At 46.1% G+C, this 24531-nt stretch overlaps 1 protein-coding gene across 6 annotated transcripts in view; it reads right to left on the reverse strand.

Annotated features, from left to right (window-relative positions):
• The window catches only part of ADGRF5 (adhesion G protein-coupled receptor F5), a 96390-nt gene that overhangs the window by 31544 nt on the left and 40315 nt on the right, over positions 1-24531 (reverse strand). For 4 of the 6 annotated variants that reach the window (XM_045498466.1, XM_045498468.1, XM_045498465.1 and 1 more), the window contains exons 2-7: positions 22552-22677; positions 15004-15058; positions 4568-4741; positions 1896-2072; positions 1648-1757; positions 339-397 (exon numbers count right to left, since the gene is read on the reverse strand). In XM_045498466.1, coding sequence (XP_045354422.1) covers positions 339-397; positions 1648-1757; positions 1896-2072; positions 4568-4741; positions 15004-15058; positions 22552-22653 — 677 coding nt within the window. In that variant the 5' untranslated portion in view covers positions 22654-22677. The remainder of the gene's footprint in view (positions 1-338; positions 398-1647; positions 1758-1895; positions 2073-4567; positions 4742-15003; positions 15059-22551; positions 22678-24531) is intronic. The other 2 variants (XM_045498467.1, XM_045498470.1) reach the window with 1 other exon arrangement.

Below are 24531 nucleotides of genomic sequence, written 5' to 3' on the forward strand. Positions count from 1 at the left end.
GACAACTTTTCTTGAATAAAGGCATCATGCATGACATTCTTTCACTTTTATATTTTGGAACTCCCTAGTCTGTGGACTTATCCCTTATCTGTTTGCCAAACCCCTGCAGGCACAGAATAAACACAAGTCTTGGGCTCATTTTCCATTTAAGCAGGTATATCTGTGAGGAGCAAGTTTCCGTTCTCAGTATTGCCTCCCTCTTTGCGCCCTACCAATCGAGCATTGTCTCCACCTCTACCAGACTGCTCTAGATGATGCCCCTCTAATGGGTTGTTTCTTCTTCACTAACATAGTGGTCTCTGCCGTTGGGCAGGAATGACCCGATTACAGCTTCTTACCTGAACCCTGTCACAGTCACCAATTTGAAGCCTGGTAAAATACTGTAACCTTTCCAGAACTGGAAAACAAAGAAAGACAAGTGTCATGCATCAAGGTCCAGTGAGAGATAAGTCAAAAGGTTGAAAGCAGAGTAAAAAGCACATATTTTTTCTTATCACCCCAGGTAAAACTTTCTCCTGTATATTTTGTTAAGGCTAATGCTGACAGAACTTTGAAGAAGTAATTCCTCTTGACCTATGTCAGCCTGGGTTCTCCAAGAAGCAAACAAACACCAGATTTAACGTGCCAAAAATTTTGCTCAGGGAAATGCCTGGCAGAGAAAATGGGGAGGTTTCTCTGAACACCCATCCCAGGGAATTCATTTTGATTCAAGTCACATTTACCAGTAGATGCAACATGCAAAGCACTGTGGGTGCAGAGCACCGTGCCAGGAAGCTGGGTTGGTAGGATCCAAAGATGAATATGCAACTCTCTCTTCCCTCAAAAGCATATAATTGAGGGCGCAGCGTGTGCGGAAGGTTCTCACGCTGTGTAGCGCTATCACATGCCAGATATGCGCATCGGGTGTCCAAGAGCCCTTCAGCGCTTCAGCATGGCACCCACAGAAAATGAAACCTCATTCATGTGGTTTCCAAGGGTAAGCTGAGGCTACTCCTGGCCTGAGGCAGGGGCTTGGCTGCCCAGAGAGTTAAGGGAAGTCATTATCTCAGCCCCCCTGTAATAATTTGTACCACACCAACTGGGACGCTGTATCGCAAATGAGTTCACTCAAGCAAAGCCTTTAGGTTCAGATGAATTAATCCAGTGTAAATCACTTAGAGTAGTGTCTGGAACTCAGTTAATACTCCGGGAATTTTCTCTATTTTTATATGAGTAAATCGAAATCTGTCTTAAGTGAGAATGCCTCATGACCTTTAATGTGGAATGATTTGAAACCACGGTGCTAGCCTTGGGTTGATCTACCCAAAAGACATTACAGCTTCATCCGTGAAGTGTGGGAAGACAAATGGAAATGTGCCACCAGGTGCTTCTAGACCTGAATTGGATTCAGTGGGTTGATGACACCAAGTCTTCTCTGAATCAATTCTACCCTGGGTGGAAGTTCCACCTATAGGTCGAAATGACGTAAAATCATCCCCTGCACACTGTTGGATTTGAACACTCCGTAATTCATCATCCCAGATATCTAGGAATATTTTTGATGCCCATATTCATAAACTCTGACAGAATTTATCCTTGGTGAATGCAACAGATTCAGTCCAGCCCAAAGAACTTGTTGGCTATGAGGTTCTTGGGGTCAAAACCTACCGCTGTTTCCAAGTCAGTCTTGTAGGACCTATAGAGAGCAGAGGAAGAGTTCTTGAGGTCTTGTTGAAAGCCCACATTGAGTCGGACTGACATTCTTAGGGTAACATCTGCTGAAAGAATCACAAGGCAGTATTTCAAAATCTCATGTTAGCGTTTGAATACACACAGGACCGAGAAGTTTGCCTGAGTTGATATCGGTCACTCAACAAACAAACAAACAAACAAACACTTAATCGACAGTTACTTACCTCCCTGGAGCTGGCAAAAAGGTCCCTTGGGAGGTAGTCCTTTAAGGCAACTGCAACGATGCCCTGCAGCGAAGCCATCATGCTCTTGACAAGTGAGATTGTGGAGACACCTTTCTTGAGGCCACCTATAGCCTGTCTCACACGAGCACCAGATTTCATTTCCGGTAGGTCTGCAGACTATCAACAACCAGAACAGTGAGGAGAGAGAAGGTGCTCGCCACCTTTACATGTATAGACTGTATTTATACTCTGTAGAAAATTCTAACTTGACTCTACATTGCCCTTTGGGAAGTTCAACAGTACTACGTGAGATTCGTGTGATTCCCGTACACATCACCATGCTATTAGGTATGGCCGTCTGAAGGATGACTGCTCTGACTGTTACAGCGGATGCCTACAATAATAATGTGATAGGGGCGCCTGGGTGGCGCAGTCGGTTAAGCGTCCGACTTCAGCCAGGTCACGATCTCGCGGTCCGTGAGTTCGAGCCCCGCGTCGGGCTCTGGGCTGATGGCTCAGAGCCTGGAGCCTGTTTCCGATTCTGTGTCTCCCTCTCTCTCTGCCCCTCCCCCGTTCATGCTCTGTCTCTCTCTGTCCCAAAAATAAATAAACGTTGAAAAAAAAAATAATAATAATGTGATAGACAGATTTCTGGGCACAAAGTGTATGGTAGCAAAGGTATGGTAGTGTATGTAGCAAAAGACTACATCAGTGTCCAAAGGCTTCCAAGGCAGCCCCTGACCACCCCTGTTTCTGACTATTAACACCGTTTTGTCACTCACTCTCATGTTGCCCTAGACTTAGTCTGTGTGACCAACAGAATATGGCAGAAATGATGATATATCACTCCTGAGGTTAGGATATAAGACGCTGTGGCTTCCTTCGGTGATGTCTGTCTCTCACCACTTGCTCCGGGGGGGAAGCCAGCTGCCATTGCATGAGGACATGTCATGGAGAGGCCAACATGGTGAGAAGCAAGTCTCCAGTCAACAGCTAGTGAGGAGCTGAGTCCTGCCAACAACCATGTGAGTGGGCTTCAGAGAGGATTTTCTAGCTGCGGTGGAGCCTTCGGAGGACTGCTACTCTGCCCGAAGCTTGACCGCACCCTCATAAGAGACCCTGAGCCAGGACCACCCAGCTAAGCTCCTTCTGGATTCTTAGCCCTCAGAAGCTGTATGGTACGATAAATGTTTGTTGTTTTAGGATGCTAAGTTTTGGGGTAATTTGCTAAACAGCAAATACAGAGTACAAATAAAATTGTGCCTGTTACATTTCTAGTCACACGTAAACAAACCAAATACTTTCTAATCCCCCTGGGGACATTGGAAAAAGCTCTGAAAACAGAGGGCTTTGAATTTATTTCTAAAACTCGATCGAAGTCATGTCATGGGGAGCTGTCTATTCTAAGAGTGACTACCCAAAGGAAAGTCATCAGATCACTGCTCCTGAAATAGGAGAGGCACCCAAGCTCTAGTGAATCTGTGGACACTGATGCAGTCCTTTGCTACAGCATAGGTGGGAAGGGCATCCAGAGGGAGCTAGGAAGCAGCCATTTCGGGTTCAGCTAGCATATATTAAGAATAAAAAATTGGAGGGGCGCCTGGGTGGCGCAGTCGGTTGAGCATCCGACTTCAGCCAGGTCACGAACTCGCCGTCCGTGAGTTCGAGCCCCGCGTCGGGCTCTGGGCTGATGGCTCAGAGCCTGGAGCCTGTTTCCGATTCTGTGTCTCCCTCTCTCTCTGCCCCTCCCCCGTTCATGCTCTGTCTCTCTCTGTCCCAAAAATAAATAAACGTTGAAAAAAAAAAAAGAATAAAAAATTGGATTGGGGTGCTTGGTGGCTCAGTTGGTGACCTGGGTGGCTCCACCGAGTGTGGAGCCTGCTTAAGACTCTCTCTCTCTCCCTCTCTGCCTCTCTCTCCCATTCATATGCGCTCTCTCTCTCTCTCTCTCTCAAAATCAAAGGAATAAACATTGGAATGCATAGACTGATGCTGATGAACTATTTGAACTATAATTCAAAAAATTCTTGAAAGACAAGAATTTTATTCTTGCCTCCATTTTAGAATCATGAAACCCCAAATCTGTTAGTGTTTGCAAGGCAATACCTTTGTTTGGGACAAGGGGGACTCCCATATCATAGCTTCCCAGGTGATAGTGCCTGAGAAATAGGACAGCTTGCATAACCTCACAAGGGAGGCAGCGACCAGAAAATCCTGTCGCACGGCCTTAGAGTTTCTGTATTATGTCTTGCTTCCAAATCCAGGTGTGTACCTGGTTCCCATTTCCTGACCTATGCTCCCAAAATGAAGGGAACTTGCTCCTTATTAATACCTGAACCAGCCTTTGCCGGACCCACTGACTACCCAGACGGATGGGACCAAGTAGCCTGTTGTGAAGAACCTGGAAGTATCTTGGGACCATTTTGTGACAACCAATACACAAACCACCAAGCAAACATTTGGCTCCCATTTGAGATAAGGAACTGGCTATGGAGTCTGCCAAGAGGGGCTGCATTCTGGAAGGCCGTGAAGTCATAAAATCACACATCAGGCCTTTTTGAGTCACGTCACTTGCCTACGAATTGCAATTTGCTGTGGCAGTAAGGAGCTCGGACAGCTTCTCTCCTGATATTCCCAGCCCTCCATTCTATAGCAACGGGCCTTTGACTCACCTGTGGTCACCTCAATGCTTAAAATGGTGGTGGTGGCTTGGTCAGTGCTGTTCCCTTGAATTGGGAAACTGAGGCTGTTCAAGTAAGTTTTGATAGGCTCCAGGAAGGAGGCGTTTTCAAAACTGATCTCAACATCAACAGTGTACTCTTCAGCTGCAACTCTGCTTGAGGCAACTGAAAGGAAAGCATAGGAACCTGTGAGAATTCACCACGGGGCGGGGGGGGGGGCGGTTGGCGGGCAGAGAGGGAGCATGGCGGACAGTTCCACATTTAAAGGCAATAACAGGACTATGTGGATGCTGGCACATCAGCCTTGCCCCCTTCATGGTGCTCCCTGTCTATGACTTTACCATTTAAAGAAGGAAGGCAACTGATCTTTCTGGTCTAAGTGTAGTGGCCTCTGGCCATTTGAGAGATTCACAGGCTAAGCTCAGGACCTGTCTAGAACAGAAGCAGGGAGATCTAGCAGGGGCCCTTGGCAACATCCAGACAATAAAGCCACGGTCCTGACTCAGAGAAATGAGTCAGGGTGTTTCCAACACCATTCAACTGACATGTGTATATTTTGAGATCTGAACTACGCATAGGTTGAAGGCCTCCAGGAAGAGTCATCCTGTTAATTCCCTTTACCCTTAGCCTACACACATAGCATGGGCTCTTAGTTCTCGCTGTGTACCTCTGGTGTCCTGAACGTGATGACTTTTCAACAAAAGTAAAATCTGCCCAGGAGAACGTAAAATCAGAGATATCTCCAGCTCTTCATCGCCCTTCCAAATGGTCTCCAGGCTGTTTCTGTGTCTGGCATCCTAGATGCATTTGGTCCAACACATACCCACCCACCAGCAAGCCAGACAATATATAAACTGGAATGTCCTTTCATAATTTCCTGTATTACAGCATGTCTGGTTCACTAGTTGTAAGCTTCTCAAGGGCAGGAACTATTTCTTTCACTTCGCATGGCTTGACTCCATCTGGCACGGAGCTCACCCCATAATAAACATGTGCCCAATTAGCTCTTATTAAAATTGTGACCCTCTAAGAGAGCCACACATTCACCTCCCCATCACTGCCCGAATCTTTGGCTCATTCTTGGCTGAAATACCTAAGAGGAGCAGAAGCCAAGGAAGAGTTTCATAGCTAATGATGAACCTTCAAAGATTAGGAGAAATTTTTACACAGATGCGTTGAGAAGACAAATTGTGGCTTATTTGATCTTGTCAGTCAAAGAAGGAAAAGGTTAGAGAATACTTGCAAAAGTATTACTTGAAAATTTAAGTCAAATCTGATGTATATTTTGCATGATGTATATTTTGCCAAAAAAAATCAATTCTATGTTTTCTAAAAGGGCAAAAATTTTTCCCATAATATTGCCAGATTTGTTTAAAACTTTCCAAGCAATATTGATGTGAAGGACTAAAAATGAGTTAAGTTCATTGTGGGAAACTCCAGTAAATAAGTTTTTATTACAGAAAGCTGTAATATTTGTAAACTGATAGTTATAAACTATGCCTTAGAAGGTTGATTTTAGAATCACTCACTAAATTCTACTCCTAAAACCAATGCTACACTACATGTAACTAATTTGAATTTACACAAAATCTTGGAAGAAAATAGGCAAACAAACAAACAAACAAATAAGAAGAAGTTGGGTTTTACTCATCAGCCTTGTTGAGAAGTATTTCATTTTGGCATCCGTCCTGCAACTTGCTGTAATTAACTCAAACTGTGAAAAAAGTCTTTGTCTATCTCTCAAAATTAAGACTGCATCTTAAGGTATATTTCCTCCTTATAAAAATGTATTTACAAGCAGAGCAAAAAGGCTTTTAAAACCCGACGCAGAGTCACAGGCTGTCATGATACCACAGCGATGCCTAAAATTTCCTGTTTTCTTTCTGATTCTCTGATGGTTCTGTGATGAAAACAGGCTTCCCGGAAGAATTGCTAACCTTAATCTGTGTGAGCCTAACTCTAGACATGGTGGGTTGCCCGCAGGGAACATTTGAGAGGAGGGTGGCTGCATAATATTTATAAAGTCTGCCTTGGAGCATATTCTTTTTCCTGAAAAGTAATGCAATGTTTATACCCTCCAGCGCATTCCTAGCTCCAGGATTCTCTTTGTCCGTAGGCAGTCTATCTCCTCCCTTGAATGTAAACAGGATATCCTAGACGGTAGGGTTTTTTAGCAGAGTGAAGTCAATAACAATCCCACATCCCCCACTTCCTCATCTGCGTTGTTGCACCCCAGGGTCTGACCCCCACCATAGCCTCAATGCCTGCTGGCTCACCATTCCTCCCGCTCATCCCTGAGCCCACCTCTCTGTGCCCTTTCCAGACGCAGTTGCAGAACAAGCGAATGCCTGGAAAGCACATGGTGATTCATCAATGGCATCATTCCCCACTGAAACCAAGGTGGTCCTTCCAGTGAGATCTTGCAGGGAACTGAGCCACAAGCTTAAAATATGAAGAGGAAAGTTCCTATGGTTTTAGCAAACTCTCTTCCATGGGATTCGTGCAACTGTAATTAAAGCACTAGCCTCTAAGTTCCTCTCCCCTCATCTACCTTTTATGTTCTTCAACAACTTCTAAAGGAGTTTCAGAATAGTCTTCTACCTGAGTGCCACTTCTCCCTAGAGACTGATAAAGATGGGGGACCTCTACTAGAGAAGGAAATGCCGTCAGCATGGAAATAGTTCTTTAAAACAAGCTCAACAACCCAATAGTAACTCAAAAAGCTAGGGGCTTGCCCTTGGAAGTCGTCTATTCCAGTGGTCTGCACTTGACTGATGATTATGTACATCTAGGGAATTCAACACACATGAATACTTTGGAGTCTCAACCCAGGTGAGTCAAAGTAAAATCTTCATGGATTAGGTCCAGAAATGTGTGTGTGTGTGTGTGTGTGTGTGTGTGTGTGTGTGTGTGTTTCAATTCCCACTGGTGATTCTGGATCAGGCAGGTTTAGGATTTAATGTTCTAATCCAAGTGAGGAAACCAAGAAAGTAATCCTGGAGAGCCAATATTAGCGCCTAAACTTGTTTTTTTTTTTTTTTTTTTTTTTTACATGTGTGTGTTTTGTTGTTTGTTTGTCTTTGTTTTGTTTTTGCTTTTGCTTTGTTTGTTGTTGCTGTTGTTTTCAGACACCCCCTGCTTCTGGTCCTATGGAGACAGTCAGGTGGCCTCCAAGTGCATTTGTGCACGTCTTTCTTCAGTCATACCAGATGGATCAAAAGTGATCATAACAAAAGTAACAATAATAATAGCAGCTGCCATTTATTCATTGGCCAGTAGGGTCTGAGGTGATGAGGAGAGTATGCATATACCCATTTTGCAGATGATAAAACTGAGGCTTGATGGGTTAAAGCCACATAAATAGCAAATGTTAAAGCTGGGATTTGAAACCATATTTTCTGAACTCCAAAGTTCATTTTATTTTTTTTCCCTTAAATGTTTTATTTAATTTTGAGAGAGAGAGAGAGAGCGCGTGCGCGAGCATGAGTGGGGGAGGGGCAGGGAGAGAGAGAGAGAGAGACAGAGAGAGACAGAGGATCTGAAGCGGGCTAAGCACTGACAGCAGAGAGCCTGTTGTGGGGCTGAAACTCACAAACCGTGAGATCATGACCTGAGCTGAAGTCAGACGCTCAACCCACTGAGTCACCCAGGCGCCCCAAAGTCCATTTTTTCTTTTTAAAAAATTTTTTTATGTTTATTTATTTTTGAGAGGGAGAGAGACAGAGTGCAAGGAGGGGAGGGTCAGAGAGAGAGGGAGACACAGAATCTGCAGCAGGCTCCAGTCTCCAAGCTGTCAGTACAGAGCCCGATGCACGGTCAAACTCATGGACCACGAGCTGAAGTCTGATAGTTAACTGACTGAGCCACCCAGGCACCCCAAGTCCATTTTCTTTTAACCACTCCTTGTCACAACTCTAATGGAAGATGATAATGAAAGTGACCACTTTGTAAACCCTAATGTACTCTAAAAGACAAAGAAGGCATTATTATGAAATGTATCTTTAGAACCAGTGTGCAATTCTCAAAGTCAATTTCAAAATAAAAAGCGTATCCAAGAGCAAAATTATTAATAATAAATGGAAGAATTATCTCAAACATTGTTCTATTTGTTTCAGCATCATAAATGTCTTAGAAATCCACACTGAGGAAAAACACACTGTGACCCCTCATTGACACTCATGGATTTTGATCTTAAGTCTAGCTGGGTTTATTCATTTGTGCCCTAGTTTCTTGACTTATTGATTCATAAGTAACTTTACTGTTGGCTGAGTGCCTACTTCCCAGGCACGACGCTAGGTGCTGGGGACCTGGCGTAAATAAGAGAGGCAAAGCTCTACCTACTTCCGTGGATCTCCTGCACCCGTGCGGGAGGTAAAAGTAGGCTGAAACTTCAGTGTCAGGCAGTTCTGGAGGGCATGGAGATACTAAAGCAGGGTCAAAAAACAGAGTGGCAGGCAGAGTGAGGGCAGAGTGGTATTTTAACCATCTAGAATGGTTAGAAAGGACCTTTCTAAAGCCATAAACGTTGAGCAAAGATGCAAGTGAAAGGAGGAGATTGCCATGTGCATATTCGGGGCCTCTTACTCCAGGAAGAGAAAATCAGGACCAAAGCCTCGAGAGTGATTTCCATGGCCTGCCTGAGGAACAGAAGATGCCCTCGGGATCTGGGTCATTCCTGTCCCTGTATGGCCCTGGGGGAGTGTCTCATTTGATGTGCAGGTGCCATTGTGACCCACAGGTGGGTGGGATCAGAGGCACACTGTACTCACAGCCCTGAGGCAGACCCACAGTTTGGGATGGAAATGCCAACTCCTGCTTGCCTCGCCTCTCCCAAATCTGAGGACTTTGGAGCTGGGGAGAGTGATGTTCCTTGATCTGCCTCAGGCTACAAGGGGGCTCAGGAGGAGCAGGGGATGGTTTTCCCACCTCTGTGTCATTGTGTGTCCTTTCAGAGGCCCTTAAGTTCTTCTCTGCTGCCTCTGGACCATCTGATTCCAGAGTTTAATGTGTTTGCTTTTTCTTGGGCTCCTGTGGCCTCCTGCCGTTTGCCTGAACTTTTCTGACTCAACCGATGCCCCAAGTGGAAGGTAGCACATTCCAGGTGTCATCAGTGTCACAGATGGAGGTCTATCGGGCAGGCCCAGAGGTACGACCCCACCAGGATTTCCCTTCTCCTTTCCCATAAATCGCTGCCCGACACGCAGCACTTATCTTAAAGAGACATTTCTGGAAAGTTGGCCACAAAGTGCGACAAGCTGGGTCTTAATCTCAGCTGTTTAAGCAAACAATATTATTTTTGCCTGGCAACTCTAATGGGAATTGTGGCTTCTCAGAAGGTGGAGACTGAGCATGCCTAAATCAATCTCCCAAGAGAAAGGAGGTTGGTGTAATCTTTCTCTTGACCAAAAAGGGATGATGCTTCGTGATCACTGAAGGCTTGGCTCCCTTGTTTCTCACCCTGGAGCAGGTAAATATTAACAGCCGCCTGTCTTTCTGCTTGTTTCTTACTATGTTCTAGTAGGTAGCAATTTGGCTACACATCTGTCTCTGCACCATTGTCAACAGATAGATCAAGGATCCTGTTCTCCATTTGGATTTTAGAAAGGTTTGTTCACGCAGGGGAAAACCACCAGAGCCCCAGGCTATGGCTCACCGGCAGGTGTGGATGGGAGAGAGGGTGAGCATCACGGCATGTCATAGAACGCTGGGCTATAAAGTCTGGAGAAATGAATCGTTTCTACTAGTTTGTCACATACCCAGGTCAGACCCGTAGAAAGCTCTTTTCCCGCTAAGTTGAAGACGGTGCTCTGTATTCCTTACCCTGTGAAGCTGCTCTAATAACCGTGGAATGGAATCTAATGGGCAGGAGCCAGAAACACATGTTGAAAATTATTAACTCTGCACTATGAGCATGGACTGTGGAGCCAGTGAGAGGGGCAGTGGAATACCTTCCAAAAAAATTTTTTTTAATGTTTTATTTATTTCTGAGACAGAGAGAGACAGAGCGTGAGCAGGGGAGGGGCAGAGAGAGAGGGAGACACAGAATCCAAAGCAGGCTCCGGGCTCCGAGCTGTCAGCACAGAGCCCGACGTGGGGCTCAAACTCACGAACCACGAGATCTTGACCTGAGCCAAAGTTGGACACTTAACCGACTGACCCACTCAGGCGCCCCCGGAATACCTTCTTACCTGGACAGGCCATTTAGCCTCTGTGAGCCACACTTTGCCATGTGTGAAAAAAGGAGTGATATCTTCTCTGCAGAATTGCTAAGGAGTTGGTATGAGGGCCCCTAGCAAATTGTCTGGCCTATAGTAGCCCTTTTGAAACAGCAGGTAGAAAGAATAATATTAATGATATTAATGTGTGTGATGATGATATTACAGGCAGATGCCCCCTGGTAGGTCAAGAAAAGCTAATGCTACTCCAACGGTCTCACCTTTGAGACTGTTACACACACAAACAACACTAATCAGAAATTAAAAGGGGGGTGCCTGGGTGGCTCAGTCAGTTAAGCGTCTGACTCTTGATTTTGGTTCAGGTTATGATGAGATCGAGCCGTGCATCGGGCTCCATGCTGAGTGTAGTGTGGAGCCTGTTCAAGATTCTCTCTCCCTCTCTCTTTGCTCTTCTCCCCTGCTCATGCTCTTTCTCTCTCTCTCTCTCAAAAAAATTATTTTAATTAAAAAAAAAAAAAAGAAATTGGGGCACCTGGATGGCTCAGTCGGTTGAGCGTCCGACTTCGGCTCAGGTCATGATCTCACAGTTCGTGGGTTCGAGCCCCGTGTCGGGCTCTGTGCTGACAGCTCGGAGCCTAGAGCCTGCTTCAGATTCTGTGTCTCCCTCTCTCTGCCCCCACCCACCCTGCTCACGCTTTGTCTCACTCCGTTTCTCAAAAATAAATAAACGTAAAAATAAAAAGAAAAGAAATTAAAAGAAAAAAGCATTCCCAACACATGGAACATCAACCCTAAAACCAACCCCAGACCTTGGGCCGAGAGCGCCTCATTCTCGCCATCTCACTCTGCCACCACCTCCACTTGCTCAGCGCGCTACATGCCGTGTGTTATCCTAAGAAAGACAAAAACATAACCCCTGCTCCCCGAAATACGTTCCTCAACCTAGACAATGCACAGCACTTCCTGGACCCAGATGAAGGGTGAGCACACACGGGGGCCGCCAGGTCTGCAGAAAGATTGAGATTCCCACACCAGCAGCCAACAGCCCAATTTCCTCACTAGGTAGGTAGGTAAATGTGAGCCCTTCCTGCACGGGGCTAGGACCCCCTGGGTCTCCCTTTCTCGAAAAGGTGTCCATTCTCGGTCATTCCTTCTGAAACCAAAGAAGAACCCACGAGGACTTTTCAGCCCAGGACCCAAGAATATTCCCCAATCGGGCTCAGAAACCTGGCAGAGAGCACTTCCACACCGACACGGAGAACACATGCGTGTTACTTCTAACCAATAAAGACACGTCCATTTGCACTCCCCTGAGAAGATTGCCCTTACGAGTAACTTTGGAGCTTCCTGGCCAACCTCCGAGACAAGATTCCCATTCCAGCTGTGGTTCTCCCTGTGGCCTCCACATCCCTCAGACACCCAGGTCTGTGTGTTCCTACCGTATCACATGGATCACCGCTACCCTTCACCCTGTGTCAAGTCTGTCTCCACGTCTTCTTGACCCGCTCCTTGTAAGGTCTTTCACAAATGTTCCCCTTTCTCCTTCCCTGTTTCACTCGAGGAACCAGGACCAGTGATGATCCATGCTGCTGAGCCTCCTCGCTGGTCTCCCGAGCACTGACTTCCTCCTCTAACTCGTTCAGCCATAACCATCTGGCTAATTTTCACTTCAGGTGGCTTCCGTCGGTCCCTTCTGTGTGCCAGCCTCTCAGCCGATCTAGAATCCACTTCCTGGTTTCATCGGGACATAACTCTGGATGCTCTGTCCTATTCTGATTTTCCCCCTGCTCCCCCGTGGCCTCTCTGCTCTAACTGGCAGATCCACGCTTCTTCTGATCCTCTGGCCTCTAAGTGTTTGTGCAGACTCCTCTTCCCCAACAGGGCTCTGAATTCGTTTTCCTAAAACACTACTTGTATGCCATGGCTTCCCTTCTCCTGCCTTCAGTGGTTATACGGGAACTTCTTTGCACCAGGGATTTCAGGCTCTTTCAAATGCAATATTAGTTCTATAAATAAATCTTTGTTTTTAATGAAAAAAACACACGAATAAATCCCTAGATAACCCTAGTAACATTTAAATAAAATGTACATAATATTATTTAATCGTCTCAACAACTCTGAAATGTAATAACTCATATATATACTTGCATGCAATCATATGTCTGTGTTTGTATGGTGTATGTAATATACATACACATACACATATATGTACTTGTGTGTGCATATCAGGGCCCAGTGAAGATATATAACTGACCAGAGTAACTTAGGAAGAAGCCCAGAGTGCTCTGAGCATAAAAGTGAGTGCTGATCCTACTTTTAAAGATGATTCTGTCTATCCCAAACCCTAAAGCTTTGATCCAGCGCCTCAAAAGGAAATGCCTGTCGACAATTCTCTTTTCTTGGAAACTTTGTTTGCCTCCTGTTGGTTTCTTTCATTGTTTTCCTGGAGAATGGTGCTCTCCATCGCAATTTATACTTCAGCTCTCTGAGGTCTAGCCCCTGAGTCTTTCCATAGCCACTCCTTACTTTGGTGATTTTGTAGAAGCCCCAAGGTCAAACCGTCTTCTGCAGATGATGGGTTGAGCCCTTATCACCTTCCAAAACGACTCTAAAAGCCTAAGCGCACAGAGGATCATGTATAATAAACGGAAAATATATTTTTATGGTAATCTATTATCATCATGATTGTTTGCAATGAAAGCACATCTGGAAAATTTTAGAATGTCAAATCCTTAGACGCAGACGTGGCTTCCTTCCAAAAGGCTAACCTCTCACGATGTCACCACGGGTCACAGACAGCCAGGCCCGGAAGCGCAGGAAGACGCTACTTTTACAGCTGTATGGTCACCCACTGTCCCCGAGGAGGCTGGCAGCCTGGGCCTTACAGGAGCCTGGGAGAAACCTGGAGCTGGAACTCACCCGCAAGTACTTTGGTTCTTAAAAAGAAAATCGTTCAAAGTACCGAATGGGGACGTCTCCAGCTCTGCTCCTGTCACAGGGTGCCAGGGGGCTCAGGGGATGGGAATGCCTGCACTGATGCTTTGTTTAAACGCACAGAAAGTGCCACCTGTGTGCTTCGGACCGCTTCAGGGAAGGAGGGGAGTGGGAGAGTGAGGGTGTATAAGGATGTAAAACAAAGCCGAAACAGAAAAGGAAGGAAAGAAAGGCAAAGGAAGAAAAAATGAAGGTATGACCTTCCAGCGAACATTTTGAGTCCTTAATAAAATATGATCGAATTGTCATTTCAAGCACTGGGCAGCGGTCGATCTGGTTGGTGCTCTGAGAAGCTCCAACAGACACCTTTATCCTGGCCCCCGCAAAAGCCCACCCTCTCTGGCGGCTTTATGACTCCTGCAGATGACAAGGCCAAACAGACCAAACCACGGCATGTCTGGGCGTGATTCAGTCAAAATCCTGAAGGTTAAGAAGTTCTACCTTCTCCAAAATTGGTACAGACACTGGGCCAGCAGCTTTGGTGGTAAGAACCCACCCTCGACTCACAAAGGGGCAGCTGCGACAGGGACATACGCTCTCTATTTGTTCACTCATTTACTGACAAACTGGGCTCAGTGCCAGGCTACAGAGATGAGGAGGGTTCAAGGGAACTCATGTCTACTGGGGATGACAAACGGGAAGTAAAATTATTACAAAGCATTGGGACGCATCTTGTGCTATGGGAATGTGACAAGAGCAGTGGGAACCCAGGAAAACGGCCCCTCCCTGTCTGGGGAATCAATGGAAAGCCTTACGTGGCAGGAGCCCATGTGAATGGAGTCTCTCCGACAAACAAAGGAGGGTGGTGGGTGGGCAGCGACCATGTGAAAGGAAACAGGAGAATAAGTGGGAAAATCATGTGGGGTCTGCTAAGAATCCAGCAGGAGATTGGATTTGAGAAAATCCTTGGAGAGATCCAAGGCATTTGGGAGCCCATGAAAGATTTTATATGGGGAATCAGATTGGTGTTTTTGAAAGGCTAGGAAGTGGGAGTTGAGGAGAGAGCCCCTGGGGACAGACTCTTCAGGATCTCGGGAGCAGAGAGGGGGGAGGTGAGGGGCTTGTAACGTGCTGCTAAAATCCATTTAATATCATTAGGTAGAGGAGGGAATGGAGTTCCCTTGTAATTGCTTCTCGAAATTGAACCCTGATACACTCGGAGACTGCATTATAGGGATCACAGGGTTTGAAAAGTTACAGCAAATGTCATTTGATCGGGCTTCCTAGAAGAGACTGCCAAGCAAAGACTTTACGTACCTGCTCGTTTTTGCCTTAGTGGCTCCTTACCCGCTAGTTCATGTTCACGGAGAATCTGAAAGAACATTTTAGGAGACTGTCAGTGAGGGTTAGAGATGTCTTATCTCCTTGGCTTCCTGCCCATGTGCTCTGAAACGTAGGAGCTGAGCGTAGGGCTGCGGATTCCGGGTGAGCACCTTGTACCCCGTGGATGGCGGGAACTCTATGAATGTGAGCTGGCATTCACTTTTCTTTTTTTTTTTTTTTTTTAATTTTTTTTTTCAACGTTTATTTATTTTGGGGACAGAGAGAGACAGAGCATCAACGAGGGAGGGGCAGAGAGAGAGGGAGACACAGAATCGGAAACAGGCTCCAGGCTCTGAGCCATCAGCCCAGAGCCCGACGCGGGGCTCGAACTCACGGACCGCGAGATCGTGACCTGGCTGAAGTCGGACGCTTAACCGACTGCGCCACCCAGGCGCCCCAGAGCTGGCATTCACTTTTCATAGACCAGTCTCTAGGCCCAGGAGCAGAACCAATCACCACATCTGAGTTTCTCCGAGTCCCCGTAGTTTGAGTCGGGTCAAGAAATACAAATTATGGTGTTTTTAACTTGTGCTCTCTGCCTAAGACTTGAACCCTGAGTCATTCCGGTGACGAGTCTTAGACAAGTCTGAGACATGACCTCTCCTCAGCACTCAGCCTGTCCCCACCCCAATCTTTCTGCTGCGTTAGGGCTGTTTACATTATGCATGCTTAGAAATCATCTTCTCCTCCTTTGTTCCTTTTTCTCCTGGATGGTTCTATTGTTGCTTTCTGTGGCAGGGGCTGTGAGAGCTAGCTCTGGAGTCAGACTGCCCGGGCACAAGGTTGTGCTGCTTACTAGTTATGTGACCTGGGGGAACTTACTTACCCTCTCTGAGCCTCAGTCTTCTTTTCTGTAAAATGGAATAATAATATTTCTGACCTCATAGAACTGTTATAAGAATTACATCAACTGCATGTGACACGTAGTAAGCCCTTAATAAAGTTGAATTATACCATAGACTATAATAGTTAAGAACAAGAACCCTACGGACATTGAGTTCAAATCCTAGCTCTGCTGTTAAGTGGCTGTGTGAACTTGGGCAAGTTATTTAACCTCTCTGTGCCTCCGTACTCATCTGTAATATAGGAATAAAAAAAGTCTGCCTCGTGAGGTTGTCATAAGGATCAAATGATTAACAAATGTAAGGCACCGAGAATAGTTTGGTGACGTTGTAAGAGCTATTCTGGGACAAAGCGTCACGCTCTTCTAGAAGCACCATTGCCACGGACCCTTTCATCCACACATTGACACTCACTTCGTCTCTATAAAGCTCTTCTCCTGTCATCATGCGGCTTTCTTGAAGAGTTGACTTTGATTGGCTTTGTTGGGATCACTGCCAATTCTGCGGCTGGTAACCACACCTTGACCTGACCTGGGTTTCCTAGTTCATCCCTGCTAGGCTGTGCTTCCCAATCCAGACTCCCTTCAAGGCTCAACAGGAGAGCCATACGGCCCCTACCCTCTGTGGTGTGTCCTTTCCCATGAGCTCAACACATCCATGAACGCCACCCCAGGCAAAGCTCATTCTACCATCTGTGGTATCTCTCATTATTTTCTAGTTATCTCCCGTCATAACAATTATAAAAATACGAATGCCTAAAATATATCCAACACTCCTGTGTCGGGCACTGTTGAGTACTTGATGTGTGCTTAGGTATTTAATCCCCACGACAGTCTAAGGCACAGGTACTATGATTATTCACATTTCCCTGATGAGAAAGCACAGGTGCAGAGAGGTCAAATGACTTGCCTAAGGTCACACAGCCTTTAAAGGGCAGAACCAGGACTCCGACCGGGCTAGCCTGGCTCCAGAGTCTGCACGTGTCCACACGGGCATTGAATGATTTTATCAGGAGATACCCCGGGAAACTGTGGGTCTGTCTCCGTGACCTCGGCTCTCTTACCTAGCACCCTTTCTTTCTCTGTCACCTCCTCCTATCCCCTCCTTCTTTTCGATGACAGTGTTAACAGCCATGAGGATCTGTACAGGAGTGGTGCGCCTGACAGTTCATAAATGTTCTTGAAGAAACAAGTAGAGGAACGATGCATGACGATTGGAATGTCAGAAGCCCAAATGTTCTTTTGTTTGCAGCGGGCTTATCTTAGCTGTACCTAAATGCGCAGCAACCAAGAGGGAGCAAAGTCAGTGCACAGGGCTGGTTCCTGTCCAGCTTCTCCCGGAGACTGCTTTGGCTCTGTGCCCAGGCAGAAGGGAAGGGGCTTCTGCTCTATTCCTGCCTGCATCCTCTCTGGGGGGCTAGGGGTAGGGAGTGGGGAGCCACCAGGAAGGCTTCTCCGTCCACTCTTCATGGGCTGTGGTTGGGGGACTCGGCCCAGGAGAAGGTGATCCCTGGCAGTCACCTTCGGGAAGCTCTCCAAGGTCTCGATTTCATTTGCTCCATTTTCTGGAGGGGCTAAAGGCTTGAGGTTAAAACAATTCAGGTGCAGTCAGTTCCCTCTGTGATAGCATTTCAATCTGTGACCGTAAGGATCACTTCCCTTGGCTCCCCCCAGCCCAGGTTAGCAGGTCTGGGGTGCGGTGACAAAAACTGTCTTTTTAATGGGCACATCTCTGGACGTGAGGCCATCTTTTGAGAAACACTACTTTTTAACTATTTCCTGCATTCTTTTTTTTTTTTTTAATTTTTTTTTTTTCAACGTTTATTTATTTTTGGGAGAGAGAGAGACAGAGCATGAACGGGGGAGGGGCAGAGAGAGAGAGGGAGATACAGAATCGGAAACAGGCTCCAGGCTCTGAGCCATCAGCCCAGAGCCCGACGTGGGGCTCGAACTCACGGACCGCGAGATCGTGACCTGGCTGAAGTCGGACGCTTAACCCACTGCGCCACCCAGGCGCCCCGAGGATATTTCCCGCATTCTTATGGTGAGTATCGGGAACTGTCAGGGGACATCTCTGCAAAGCACCGCCTCTGTAGCTCTGTCACCTACTGCCTCTGTCGTCCTTCCAGCGAGGATGCACAGCCTCTTGTGAGAATAACCCATTTTTTGTTTGAAGTCCCGCAATCGTTGGGGCAAATGCGGCAAAAATACTGAAAGCAATAAAGTCTTTGAGGAGTCCCCTGCGGGGGTGGTGGTGAATACCCTTGGCTCTCCCAGATTTGAGAAGGTACAAAGAGATGGGTTGCAAGGTCAGGAAAGGGTTGCAAGAGATGGGTTGCAAGGTCAGGGGGGCCTGGATTTCAACAAGGCAAACGTTAGAATCGCACCAAGCACCGCATCCCACCACCTCCCCCTCTTCCTGGTTGGAAAAGTCACTCGCTCATTCTGAGGCTCAGTTTCTCACGTGGTGGAAAGCCATGTTCTCAGGCACACCAGCTGCTCGTACGGTTTCTGGCAGAGGAATGTGTCTGTGGGTCAGGCTGGCTTGGGACTCACCAGAGGCCATCCTTGCCCTCCTGAGTCCTCCTGTCACCCCCATTCAGGGACCGCTGTGACTCCGGCACTTGCCTTTTCTCTTAAACATTGGGTATTGAGGAGAACTCTTAGGGGAGCATAGGTCTTCTCAGATGAGTCTTTACTTCGGAGAAGAAAACAGAACCTCCAGGGGACTTCCTTCTGCTTGTCCATGTAGAGGTACCCAGATGAGTCTCTGAGGACAATGGCCATCCCCATCCAAAGGGGATTTCCTGATGGCCAAGTCTCAGCCAGAAGACACAAGGTCACCAAATCCAGGAAATGCCCCACCTCTTGGACATGATGACTTTAAAATAATTGTGTATGGGTTTGGGTGGGGGAAGGGGTGGCCTGGAGTGATCATGGGTGATCAGTCAGGAATGAGAGGTGGCATTTTATGTGAAAAAAAAAAAAAAAATCCCAGGGAACAGGATGACAAATAAGGTGGTGACTAAAGGCTCCAGGGTCGTCAGATCTCTCTCCTCCTCGCCAAGGCCCTGTCCCTCACTCCTCTTTTTCTTGAGCTGGACTCCCCAGCTTGACATCTTTGCCTCCAGTTAGATAATTATCACCTCGCAAAGGCATCCTAGCACGGGTTTACGTGTGCTAGCAAAGTAAAAGTAAATAACTCTGTACCAAATCTTAAGTGTTGGCCCTGTGCTGGTATGAGAGCGTCTGAGCCTCACAACAAAGCGATGGAGGAGATGCTATTTATTCTCATGCTATGTAGAGGAAACAGGTTCAGGGAGACGGAGAAAAGACGAAATTTCCCAGGCTGACCAGAGCTGGGTTTCACACTCAGCGACGATGCAGGGGCTGTGTGTCTATAGTCTTGCGGTTCAAAGTACAGCCACCGGAGCAGGCACGACGTCAACTTGTCAGAAATGCAACATCCGGGCCCCACCCCAGACTTCCTGAGTTGAGATCTGCACTTTAATCAGGTGCGCCGGTGGGTTCATGCACACGTTGGAGTTTGAGGGGCTCTGTTGCCACACTTTGAAAGCCCACCACCCCACCTTTGCACACGCAGGCTCACTGTGGCATTACTCAGAATAGCCTAGACATAAAAGCAGCCCAAGTGTCCATGAATGGGTAGACGGATAAACAAAATGTGGGATATACGTCCAACGGATCATTATTCAGACTTAAGCAAGGAAGGAAATTCTGACGCATGTCACAACGTAGGTAAGTTTTGAGGACATTATGCTAAGTGAAATAAGTTAGTCATGAAAAGGCAAATCCTGGATGACTCCACTTACGTGAGGTACCTAAAGTAGTGGAAATCATAAAAAGAGAGTAATAATAGTGATTGCCAGGAGCTGGACGAAAGGGGGGAATGGGAAGTTCTTGTTTAACGGGGTTAGGTCTTCAGTTTTGCAAGGTGAAAAAGTTCTGCACACTTGTTGCATGGCAATGTGGATCTACTTAACGCCACTGAACTTAAAAATGGTTAAGGTAGGGCGCCTGGGTGGCTCAGTCGGTTGAGCGTCTGACTTGGCACGGGTCATAATCTCGCAGTTCGTGAGTTCGAGCCCCACGTTGGACTCTGTGCTGAGAGCTCAGGGCCTGGAGACTGCTTGGGATTCTGTGTCTCCCTCTCTTTCTGCCCCTCTCCCTCTTGTGCTCTGTCTTTCTCTCAAAAATAAACATCATGGGCGCCTGGGTGGCTCAGTTGGTTGGGCGTCCGACTTCGGCTCAGGTCATGATCTCACGGTCTGTGGGTTTGAGTCCCGCGTGGGGCTCTGTGCTGACATCTCAGAGCCTGGAGCCTGCTTCGGATTCTGTGTCTCCCTCTCTCTCTGCCCCTCCCCCGCTCAAGCTCTGTCTCTGTCTTTCTCAAAAATAAATAAACATTAAAAAAAAATTAAAAAAAATAAACATTAGATTTTTTTAAATGGTTAAGATGGTAAATGGTATGTATGTTACCACAATATTTTTTTAAAGCCCATCAGCACAGGGCTGCATTTGAAATGGTAGAAGGTCAGCCTTGGGAATGGATGGGCATCTTAGGGCAGTACAGGCTGATGAGGCAGGTTCAGGTGTATCTCTCCAATGAGATGGTCTTTGGCCTTTGGGTTGTATGAAGATATTATATCTCAAAGGCAGATCTAGAGAGGAAAAGTAGAGACCTCTGGGATAGTGGTGGAAGTTTCTAGAAAGATGGAATTTGAACACAACCAGAAGCCTTGGGAAGTCACTGGCTTATCCTCTGACCAGCCAATGCCCCCAGATGGATGGAGGGGCATTGTTGGGGCCACAGCAACGGGGGCCATCCTGGCCAAGGGGGAGGGCACAGCTGAAGCCAGGAGGCCAGGAGTGCTAGGAAATTCTGGAATAAAGGTCAAGCTGACTGTATTGCTGAGATCACCTCAGCCTCGGGCTTTCTGCCCACACATCTGAGTAACTAGAACTCTGCACTCACCCCGTGAAGTCATAGGAGGTGTGAATGTTTCTCTCCCATTTACCTGGGCAAGCTGCTGCCTATGATCACACAAGGGGAACCTCACACTGGAGTTTGGGAGAAGAGACACATAATGCACACCTCCCAAGTCATGACAGAAATAATGAAAAAGACAAAGCAAACCTAGGTCAAATGAAAGACACAAAAACAGAAAAGAGGAATTAAGTGCATCAAGTTCTAAAACACAACCCTGAAAGTAAGATCAAGCATCTTCTATATGACATTAAATGTGAATAAACTATGCTCCCCCAAGCAAAGTCAGATTTACTCAGATTTTGTTGAAAAGAAAAAACAAGACGGAACTTCAAACACATGTTGTTTATAAGAGGACTTCCAACACAAAGTGGTCCGTTAAAGGCTAAACAAAAAACAAAGAACAAAGATTGGGCAAACACGAATATAAAAACAAATTTGATAACGGAAACAGGGGACAAAGAATTAAAATTAAAAAGTACCAAGCAGAAGGGCGCCTGGGCGGCTCAACTGGTTGAGTGCCTGACTCTCAATCTTGGCTCAGGTCATGATCTCACAGTTCGTGGGGTCAAGCCCCGTGTCAGGTTTGTGCTGACAGCACAGAGCCTGCTTGGGACTCTTTCTCTCCCTCTCTCTCTGTCCCTTCCCTGCTTATGCTGTCTCTGTCTCTCTCAAAAATAAATACATAATTTTTTTAAGTACTAAGAAGACCGAAAGAGACAGTCTATAATGCCACAAAGTACCAGTGAAACTCTAACAATAGTGACAGACTGAATACAACAGTGCTAAAATACCTTTTAAAAAAATCAGTAGCAAAAAATGTCATTACAGTAGAGAAATAGCAGCAGTGAACAACACCACAGCTTTTATTATGTGCCAAGCACTGTTCTAAGGCATCTCGCGCATATTAACTGACTTAATTCTCGTAGCAAGCAGGAAATTGGTACTATTCTCATTATGAGACAGGTGAAGAAATTGAACCACAGAGACAATTACATCGGCTTCCCAAGATTTCAAAACCAGTAACATGCCCTGTCTCTGGTGCACGAAGTGGCTTAAGGAAGGAATAACTAATAATTTCCATAAGGAAGGAGGGAGTATTTATTATCCTCTGTCTTGTCTTCCCAAAGACAAGACAAAACCACATGGATAATTTGTCAGCAAAGAGTTTAAATGACATCGACGGCCCCTTCAGCTATATCAATCTGTGATTCTCACACACACACACACACACACACACACACACACACACACACATTTTGAAATGTGTTCTAGTCTGATGCTCACGTTAAAATAAATGCTTTGAGAACGTGTCCTGCCCCCAGTCCTCAAAATCTGCCTTCTGGTCATTGTTGTCAGTTTCAGAGTAGAGTTTCAGGCCTCAAAGTGGCCATTTACTTAAGGAGGGAAGCCTGAGGGATGTTCCCTTGACTACCACTAATGGTGGAGTATGGTAAGTTGTAGCCAGGTAGACAAACGAACATCCATGTACGTCCACCACCCCCTCCTCGCATTTGCAACATTTTCTCAAAGGCCCCAAAAAACATTTTTTAAAGCAATTTCCATCTGCAACAGTCCCAGGAAGTCGCAAAAACTTGACAGGGAAAAATATAGCACACATGGATGTACTCACCAAGGGATGAACAATAGACTCTAAATTCAAGTTCGGTGTAGCTTGGGACAAATAAATCACAATAATCATACAGCACAGCGTGGTTCTCCTTGGGGATTTCATTTCTTTACGTTTGAGGTGCTTTGCCTGAAATGTAAATACGATGGTTGAGAGATGGAAGAATTTGTTTATTACACATAGAAAGAACTAGCAAACCCTGTTTTGAGCGTCACACTACCAAAGGGCCTTTGCAAACAGAGAGGAGAACAGAAGGAGCATGAAAATATCAACTATAGAGGACAGTCCTTGCTTCAGACCCAGGGATGAGGACATGATCATGTCAGGATGGATGAGGATTGGGGTGGGTTGTGGAGGGACCTGTACATAGGACAGGTAGCGGATGTTTGGGTACCCTTCCTATATACATAGAGAAGGAGACAGAGAATGAAGGAGAAAGGAGAAAGGGGGGAGGGAGGGAACAAAGCAAGAAAAAAGGAAAGACTTCTCAGCAAGAAATACTTTAAACGTCCTGATCCAGTATACCTAACATACGAACAAAAGGATTCAGAGAACATTACTTGCCTTTGCGACATACAACACACTGTGATATTTCCAATAGTATTCTATCCTACCTTACCCTATTTTTCCTTTTAATTCTGGTAGCAACCCATTAAATTGACTTCATGATGCATAATAATGGGCGAGGGACCCATTAGTATGAAAAATCTTGGATTTAGCCATAAAAATATAATCTGTAATTTATAGTCTTTTATGGTATTACAGTAAATAACACAGAATATTAATACAATATGTCCCATCTTATGCATTGATTTTTGATATCAACCTCTTTATAATGCTGGTGATTAAGATGAAGTTTTTGGTGACCAGATTAATCATCTATGCATTTAAAAGGTAGAATACACAGGGGCACCCGGGTCGCTCAGTCGGTTAAGCATCTGACTTCAGCTTGGGTCACGATCTCGCAGTCTGTGAGTTCGAGCCCCATGTCGGGCTCTGTGCCGACAGCTCAGAGCCTGGAACCTGCTTCAGATCCTGTGTCTCCCTCTCTCTCTGCCCCTCCCTCACTTGTGCGCTCTCTCTGTCTCTCAAAAATAAATAAACATTAAAAAAAAGTTTTTTAAAGAAGAATATCACATTGCATAATCCCAATCCAATGAAGTGGACCCAGACAAACCACTTCGTACAGATTCCTTTCCTTACCACCTTTTTTTACAGCCATGTATTTTCATGGAAAGAACACTAGACAAAGAGACAGAAGATATGGGTTAAGATGCAGAATCACCATAAACTGTGTATCCTTGAGTAAAGTCACTCACTTTCACTGAGCCCAATATTCCCCATCTATGAAATGGGGATAATCATACCTCCTCTAATTTTCTCACAGACTTTCCTGAGGCTCAGATGATTAAAAGCCATGGGGGGTCTCGGTGGCTCAGTCAGTTAAGCATCTGATTCTTGGTTTCAGTTCAGGTCATGAGCTCACGGTTCATAGGATGGAGCCCCGAGCCAGGCTAGGTGTTAACAGTGCCCAGCCTGCTTGGGATTCTCTCCCTCCCTCTCTCCGCCCCTCTCCCATTCTCTCTCCCTCTAAAAATAAATAAACTAAATAAAAGTTTGGGGGCGCCTGGGTGGCTCTGTCAGTTAAGCATCTGACTTTGGCTCAGGTCAGTCTCATGGTTGAGCCCCATGTCGGGCTCTGTACTGACAGCACGGAACCTGTCTGGGATTTTCTCTTTCCCTCTGCTTCTCTGCTTCTCTGTCTCTTCTGTCTCTCAAAAATAAATAAACTTTTTTTTTTTAAGTTAATCTGTTAAAAGCCATGAAGACCAGCAGGGGTGCAGGCTGCCGTGGTTTCACCCTGATTGTTAGTGGAATCCAGAGGGCAGTCATCAGGAAGGGCAGGCCTTGGCCCAGGCATTCGAGGGAGTGCCAGGGGATCATGGCCAGGATAACACACAGATGGTAGCCAAGACCTACATG

This window comes from Leopardus geoffroyi, chromosome B2 (genome assembly GCF_018350155.1).
Source record: "Leopardus geoffroyi isolate Oge1 chromosome B2, O.geoffroyi_Oge1_pat1.0, whole genome shotgun sequence".
NCBI classification, from domain to species: domain Eukaryota; kingdom Metazoa; phylum Chordata; class Mammalia; order Carnivora; family Felidae; genus Leopardus; species Leopardus geoffroyi.